Source organism: Castanea sativa, chromosome 1 (assembly GCF_040712315.1).
Source record: "Castanea sativa cultivar Marrone di Chiusa Pesio chromosome 1, ASM4071231v1".
Lineage (NCBI taxonomy): Eukaryota > Viridiplantae > Streptophyta > Magnoliopsida > Fagales > Fagaceae > Castanea > Castanea sativa.
The window spans coordinates 72,224,400-72,233,249 of record NC_134013.1 but is presented as its reverse complement, the minus strand read 5'-3'; the positions used below and the strand labels follow the sequence as shown (position 1 = coordinate 72,233,249).

General features: G+C 33.2%; 1 protein-coding gene across 1 annotated transcript; it reads left to right on the top strand.

The window, feature by feature from the left end:
- Positions 1-2,216: 2,216 nt before the first annotated feature.
- Positions 2,217-4,483, top strand: LOC142633776 (uncharacterized). The gene is made up of 5 exons (XM_075808032.1): positions 2,217-2,926; positions 2,977-3,218; positions 3,319-3,626; positions 3,723-3,836; positions 4,061-4,483. Exons 1-5 carry the CDS (start codon positions 2,217-2,219, stop codon positions 4,481-4,483), a joined length of 1,797 nt encoding a protein of 598 aa, XP_075664147.1.
- The last annotated feature ends 4,367 nt before the right edge of the window (positions 4,484-8,850 follow it).

Genomic DNA, 8,850 nt, shown 5'->3' with positions numbered 1-8,850 from the left:
ATCAATATAAAAATAATGGTTTAATTTCTAAGTTGCATGAAATTTTGTTAGGACAGATTTGAGCATGTTTTCTTGTATGATTTTTAATTAATCATGGTTTTATGCTTTGACTCTGAAATTGATATGGTATATACTAGACATCTAGCGGAGTGGTTCTATAAAATTTCATGATGTTTGGATGTGTATGGACAGCCAATTTGTATTTTACAAATGAGGCATTTGCTGCTGAAATGAGCAGTGTACAGCATATAATACACCTGACTTTGAGGATTTAATTCTAAAGTTAGGGTGAATGTTTTGAGCTATAAATTAGTATGCTCATCCTTTGTTATGTTTGGATCATAGATAAATTTTATGCCTTGGTTTCTCTATGGTTTGGGTACATAATGTGTTTGATGAATGTATCATGTGCTTTAGGGAACCTTGAGTGATAGGAATTAAGGATTTTCTTGAGTTTGAGAGTTAGGTTGTCATTGATATATAAGTTTATAATTTAGGAAGAGTTGTTAGTAATAAGTTTTGGTATTTCATCTAAGTGATGAGAACGAGAACATGGATACTTGAGCTCATCTTATACAAATCTCTCGCGTCTTCTGTTTTCAGGTAAGGGATGTGTGACATGTGCGTTTGATAAGTATAAAGACTATTTAGAAAATTATTATGCATCAAAACCTTTTAATAAGAAATATTAAATATAAGCATGATTTAAGTAAATATTTATGTTCGTGACTTATTGAATCCTATATATATGATAATTTTAGCATATTAATGCTATTACTTATATCACGAACGTAATATTTAAAGAATGAAATGGACATGCTACTATTATGAAATATTAATATTACATATGAAAATCTATATTTGCTTTATACAACTTATACATTAGGAGTTGTGATTTTAATTCATCGGTGTGGCTACTATTAATGCATTGTTAAAAATGTTTATGTTTTTACTTTACGATTTTAATGTAGTATTGTTTTTATATTTGTGCAGATTTCTTATTGGTGGCTTTTAGGGGATTTACTTTTGGCATTACCTGAAGACATATGAGGACATTCTTGAGTTATAAAACATCTTGAGTTATTGTATGTGTTGCAAACAATTATTATATGGAAGGAGTTAGAATTGGATACTTGTTTTATTATTTACTTGGGGAATGTATGGATCTTTTTTTACAAATGTGTTGTTGAAATAAATGTGTTATTCAAAAGTGGAGTTTTAATAATGTAATGACAGGTTACAAGTTAATATCAAAGTCATGAAAAAATTAAAAACAAAAAATAAGTTTTAGCGACGAATTTTTTCGTCACAAATATAGCAACAAAAAATTGTTTTAGTGACGACATATTTCGTCGCTAAATGTAGCTGAATTTTGTAAGAAATGGTTTTAGTGAAGAAAATTTTCGTCACTATATGTGCTTGGATTTTCTTAAAAATAGTTTTAGTGACGAAATTTTTCATCACTATATGTACCCGAAAATAGTTTTAGTGACAAAATTGTTCGTCACTAAATATTATTTAATAAACTAAATTGTTTTTAGTGACGAAATATTTTCGTCATTGAATAGTGTTTTTAGTGAGGAAAACATTTAGTGACGAAACGTTTTCGTCTTTAAAAGTTTTTTTTTTTTTTTAAACAAATCGGATTTTTAGTGACGAAATTTTTCGTTGCCAGGACTTTTAGCGACTGGGTTTCAACGACGAAATGAGTTTTGTCACTAATTAGTAGATTTTGTCGCTAAAGGTCTTTAGCGACGAAAAACTGGACTTTTAGTGATGAATTTTTTCACCACTGAAAATACATTTTGTTGTAGTAAATGTTGCAAATCCAATAGATACAAAATTCTAATACATTTTGTTATAGCGCAATAGGAATGTTAGAAGATAATTTTTCATTGAGGTGTTATCATTTTATATTTGATGGTTGTTATACTAATACAATTTATATATTTCTTGTCATTATATTATATAAATTTATAATAAAACCGTACATCACAAGGTCCTTTAACTAGTTTACAATATAATTGAGTAAAGCACACATTTTAAAAGAAAATATTGGTCTGACAACTGTGATAATGATCAAATTGATTTCCCCTTGGCAAACGGCCTTTGTTCCTGGGAGGAAAATTCAAGAAAATACTTTCTTGGCTCAAGAAATTATTCATGAGATGAAGAAGAAAAAAGGGAAAACAGGTTGGATGGGACTTAAAATAGATATGGAGAAGGCTTATGACATAATAGAGTGGTCTTTTCTAAAGAAGGTGATGACAAACTTTGGCTTTCCTCAAATTTGGATTCAGTGGGTGATGCAGTGTGTTACCACTACCTCTTTCTCTATTTTAATCAATGGGAGTCCATTTGGGCGTTTCAAACCACAAAGAGGACTGAGACAAGGTGATCCCCTCTCGCCTTTCCTTTTTGTTCTTGTATCTGAGGTGTTATCAAAGCTTATAGAAAGGGAGGCTGTTTCCAACAGAATCAATGGGTTTAAATTAGCAAGTGACTTGGCCCCTATTACCCACCTACAATTTGTGGATGATCTATTCATCTTTGCCCAAGCAAATGAGGTGAATATGAACCAGATCAAAGGCTGTCTAGACACTTTTGAAAAGTGGTCTGGACAAAAAGTGAATTTCTTCAAATCTGTAATTATTTTCAGCAGAAATATGTCCCAAGCTTACAAGAGGCAGTTGGCCAATTTGATAGGTATAAATGCTTCAACCAAAAAAGAGAAGTATCTTGGCCTTTCAATGGTTTCGGGTAGAGAAAAGAAGGCTGCTGTAGAGGAAATTATAGAAAAGGGGAAACAGAGGCTTCAAGGCTGGAAAATGAAAACTCTTTATCAAGCGGGAAGAACCACCTTATATCCTCAGTTGCTGCAGCTATGCCCTCCTATCAAGCCTCGTCTCTACTCCTCCCCAAGAAGGTACGTGAAAAACTTGATTCCTTTAACAGGAATTTTTGGTGGGGTTGTAGTGATGAGAAAAAACATGGGCTGTTTCTTAAAAGTTGGGATTCTATATGCATTCCAAAAGCATTGGGTGGTCTTGGAATTAAGAAAACTGAGGACATGAACCGAGCTCTTGTAGCTAAATTAACTTGGGAGGTGGCTAGTAATGCAAGGAAGCCTTGGGTAATGATGTTTCAGAAGAAATATGTAAGGGGTAAGAATTTCATGAAGATGCCTATACCCAAATCCATCTCTTGGTCATCTCAGAGTATCTTTAGATGCAAAGATGTGGTAAAAAAAAGGGTTTTGTCATAAAATTGGGAGTGGGTGGAATACTTGGATTTTGGATGATCCTTGGGTCCCTGAAGAATCAGATTTCACTCCAAAAGTTAAAAGTGGAGTTGTTTTAAATGAGCATTTGGTAGCCAATCTCATTGATCAAGACAGTCGCCAATGGGATAGGGGAAAGTTAGCTGAACTCTTTATTCCAGAACCAGTTAATAGAATTCTTGGAATTCATCTATCACACCGAGTCTCCCATGATCAGATTTTTTGGTGTCTCTCTCCATCTGGGGACTTTACAGTTAAACCATCCTACAATACTCTAAGATCAGTTGCTCAAGTCCCCCATCAACATCTAAATAGTAAAGACTGGAAAAATATTTGGAAGCTCAAGGTAAATGCAAGACTCAAACATTTGTTATGGAGAGTAGCTTGGGAATTCTTCCGACTTGTGAAGTTATAAATAACAGGTTCCCCATTCCTTCTACAGCTTGTTGTTTGTGCAAAAATGCCCCGGAAACTCTGGTTCACATATTCCTTCAATGTGACTGGGCATCCCAAATATGGCTCCTTGCTCCATGGCCTCTCAATCTTCAGAATATGGGTAACACTTCCATCTTTGACTGGATAAAGAAAATTTTAAATCCTAAAAGCCTGGTTGGTCTAGATGATTGTGATGTAAAGTATTTTCAGCTCTATGCTCTAATAGTCTTAGACCAAATTTGGGTGACAAGGAATAAAACCAAGTTTGATGGAAAGAATTCCAATCCTTTGGAGCTGTCTTGACAAACTTTGAGATTATATGAAGAACATAAACAAGCCTGGAAGGACAATTTGCACAGCCCTATAAGGAAAGTGATATGGAAGCCTCCTCCATATGGGTGGGTTAAATTAAATTTTGATGTTGCTGTAAGAGAAGAAAAAACTTCTCTAGCTATAGTGGGCAGGGATGACAGGGGAGTTTTGATGTTTGCTTGGGCAGATCAACTTGAACCAGGTAGTCCTCTGGTGGGTGAAGCTAAAGCTGCACTTTGTGCCATTAAGAGAGCCATTGAAAATGGGTTCTCTAAAATCATTGTGGAAGGCGATGCTTGGAATGTGATAGATCCTTTGTGTAATGTAGGAATGACACCTTACTGGAGTATTGCAGAGGTGATTTCAGATATTTTGGATTTTGTAAAGTGTTTTGATGCTATTTTATTTTCTTTTATGTATAGAGAGGGCAATGTTCTAGCTCATCTTTTAGCCTAATGGGTGGCTTTTGTTAATTGGGTAGGGTCAGTCCCCATCTCTAAGGTCCCTCTCATAGTTTCTGAGGCTGTGGAGAGATGATTTCAGGCTCTCCCTTCTTTTGTACTCTGATATTCATTAATAAAATTTTTATTCAGCAAAAAAAAAAAAAAACTGTGATAATGATGACCTGTAACCACGGCCTTGGATAGGTTTGAGACCGTAAGGACTAAGGGTGCAACAGGTCGACTTAGTGATGTGGCAGCTCAACCAGGTTCAAAAATTGCCATATGGTATAAGATGAGTTGACGTAAGTGAATTTACATGAATATGTGAAGAGTTGTTCTCCAAAAGTCATATTATTTATAAAAAAAAGTACAGTTGAAAGGACACCAATTCTTTTTTTCTTTTCCTTTTTTGATGAGAAACATAACGAAATTTTCATTCATTGAAATTGAGCTACAACGTAGAGAAACAATAGCAGTGAGAACAAGCAACAAACAGCTATACGCCACTATCTTCAACTATTATATGCTCCACAAAGCTTGGACACCAATTCTATCACCTATATGTTTAAATTTCTTACTTATAGCATGTGTTCTCAATAACAACCGAAACCCAATAATTATTAATTCTTTAATAAACCGGCCAAATTTCAAGACATAATTTGTAAAAGAAAAAAAATACATAGATGTTAAAAGAAAATAGTTAAAACACTAAAATAACACATTAAATAAAAATATTAAAAGGAAAAAGGGAGTACAATTGAAGGAACACCGATTCTACCATCTATAAGTTTAAACTTCTTAATTATAGCATATATTCTCAATTGCAACCAAAGCCCAATAATTATTACTTTTTTAATAAATAGGTGAAATTCTAAGACATAATTTGTAAATTTTAGTGATTAGTGGATTTAGCAATCATAACAGATTCTCCACACAAAAAAAAATGCATAAACAAAACCATAGTACATGGATAAAAAAAAAATTGCATTGAAGAAAACTTACATACCTTTTTAATGAAATAAAGCAAGGTTTGCACATAAATTTTTTGTAGTCACGCTCCAAGAAGGAAGTTTGTGTTGAGACTGTATATCAAAATGAAGTGAATACTTCACCTTTTTTTTTTTTTACTACTGCACGCATATTTTATACAAAGAAGTGGCCTGAAGTTTTTGTTTGTGAGAACAGTAGCTGGCTGTCAAAAATCCTATTTAAATTAGGAATAGAAATAGGTACACGTAACATATTATTTGGAAGGGGTTTTGTAATACGTTCACCTATTTGGGAAGGGAAGTTTGTGAGACGTGGGGTGGGAGGTTTTCATCTTCTTCTTTTTCTTCTTTTTCTTTTTATTATTTAAATTTGGAAGGAAGTTTGTATCTGTCTAGGCTATAGAAGGAAGTTATAGAGAGATTTATCGGATAGGTTTTTTTTTTCTTTCTATTATTATTGTTTAATTACCTTTTTTATCTCAATTTTTATTATTAAGAAATAAGGACTATTTAATTAGATTAGAGGTAATTTTAACAATTTATGAAGTGATAATTAACTTTGTGAATCCTTTGAATATATAGAGAAGAAATATAAAGATAATGATAAATAAGAGTGACATGGAGACCATAGAGAAAAAAAGAAAAAAAAAAAAAAGGGTAAGATGGTGAGGTTGAAATCAATCTTGTGTTAAGTCTAAAGGCATTCAAGTGTACTCGTTCACCATGGGTAAAATTTGTCACCCATCACTGGTCTAAACTGTTGATCAATTTTAGCATTTTTCGAAGAAGAAACATCAATGGGAGTGCAGACCATAAACATCACCTGAGGCCTTGAGGGAATATAATATCTGAGCCCAATGGAATTTAGGGCCCTTAAGAAGGTATAAATGGAGGCATTAGCCACTTCCTTATAATAATAATAACCTCTCTCTCTCTCTCTCTCTCTCTCTCTCTCTCTCTTTATATATATATATATATCTCAAAGCTGAAGTGTAACATTTATCTCAAAGTTGAAGTATAACATTTATTGTTGCTACGCTCCAGTTAACTCACATCAGCATCCATGTAATTATATTTCTCTCTCTCTCTCTCTCTCTCTCTCTCTCTCTCTCTCTCTCTCTATATATATATATATATATATATATATCAAAGCTGAAGCGTAACATTTATTGTTGCTACGCTCCAGTTGAGTCACATTAGCGTCCATGTAATTATATTTTTTCTTTCCAATTATCCTATAATTGTATTTAACAATTATTTTTTTAATAATTACATTTTTCAACCTTTCTTCCTTCCTTACCTTTTCATCTCTCAACTACTTCTCCAACCTTTCTCTCTCTCTTACCTTTTTTTCTCCCCATTACCCTCTACATTAATATCATTTTTCCTATTTCTCTTTATCTTCCTCTATTTTTGTCTCTTCTTATTCACACCATCTACTATAAATTTATCACTATCTCTTCCATTTTATGCATAGTTTTCCCTCACAATAAAAAGGTTTTCTCTCTCTCCATTTTTTTTTTGGATTTTTTTTTTATTTTTCTTGCATCTCTGCTTTAGGTTGATAATTTTTTATATTCTTTAAACCTTTACTTTGGGTTAATTTGATTTAGTTTAGTTTTTTAAATTGTTTTTGTTGTTTTTTTTTTGTTCTCTTTGATTGTTAAATGTTATCCTATTGCATTATAAAGAATTAAATATAGCACATAAAAATATAATATAATTCTATTACATAGCATGATTTGGATAATTTGGTATTTATTCTATTACATATTATGATTTTTTATAGTGCTCAATTTAGATGTTAAACTATGAGACATTACTAATTTTTGTTTATTTTTTAATCTTTTTTGGTGGACAAAGTGCTCTTAATAGTTGTATTAGAAGTGTAAGTGCACAATTGCACCTGGACCCCAAAGACAACTACGGGCTCAGGCCCAATAAGCCTTAAACAATCAAATTTGTAGATTGTGGGCTTGAAATCTAGGTTAGAGGTACTGAGAACTTGATAACAGGCTAAGAGTTACAAACACTTGTAAATAACAAATAATAATTGCAAATAGGCCTCCTCGGACATAAGCCGAGGACTACTTCTGTATTATTTCTCTTTCTTTCTTAAAAGTTATAATTCTTAATTTCTTTCTGAGTTACAGACTGCCCCCCTTTCTTTGGCGTTCATCCCCCTTAAATACTTCTTTCCCTGATGTTTTATCCACGTGTTGCTCCAACCCCCTCCCTCCTAGATATTTCTTTTCTTAGTGCCTTTGAATAGTGACCAGAAGTTTCAGTTCTACTGTTCAGGAGTCACTTCTCCATTAATGCGGCCATGGAGGTAGGTGCAGAGTCTTTAATGTGGAGGTGGCAGCCTTTGCTTTTGGTATTTTTCTAACACCGGTGTACCTCGAAGGTTTAGGATTTCCCCCTTTTAACCAACAGTCTTTCCGGAATATTGCTTTGACCTTCATAGTGAAGCTCCGAGTTCTCCTGGGTCTATCCGAGGAGAAACTTACCCTCGGACGTGTCCTCGGATTCTCGGCGCGTGGGCCAATTCACAGTACTAACAAATTCTTAGCTCAAGAGCAGGTCGGCCCTCCTTGCTACAGTCCAAAGGCCCATATGCCCACTTGGGTTCTTTTACTCCTCACAAGAAGTACTCTAGAATACCATTTATTTAGAGAAAAGCAAAAGGTAGCCAAACGAAAATAATTGGATGGGTGACAAATTTTAGCTTTTGCAATTTATTTATTATTATTATTATTATTATTATTATTATTATTATTATTATTATAATAATGCATATATAGAAATTTTAATTCTTAGATTTTGCTAATAATTTTTTATTTGATAATATGTTTTGGGCGGATGAAATTACAATTTCTACAAAAAAAAAAAACTTTAATATATTATCAACAACAAATTGTTTTCCTAATTGGTCCAATTAATCATTGTTAAGTTTTATTAATTTTTTTAGTTACGTTTTTCGGTATTTTGGATTGTAGGCAGAAAAAATAAAGTTTGAAAAAGTTTGTTTAAAACTAGAAGAATAATTTCCAAATTTTATGTTCTTTTTAATGATTCACAAAATGTTATAATAACTTTTATTAAAAAATGAATATTTTTGTGAACTCGCCTTTTGAATTTTTGAGAAAATTGTTTTTTTTTTTTTTGGCGTGACAAAATTTATATTTATGATTTATGATTGCTCCTGTGTGGGGCAAAAGGATCCTGGTGGGAACGTGGGCCTTTTGGGCCTTGTTAAGGACGGCCGACCTGACCCTGGGGTTAGAGATTGTTGGTGCTATGGGTCGGCCTATACGCCGAGAATTCGAGGATCCAGCCGAGGATGGTTTTCCCCTCGGACTGACATCAAAGAACCTGAGACTTCATGGTA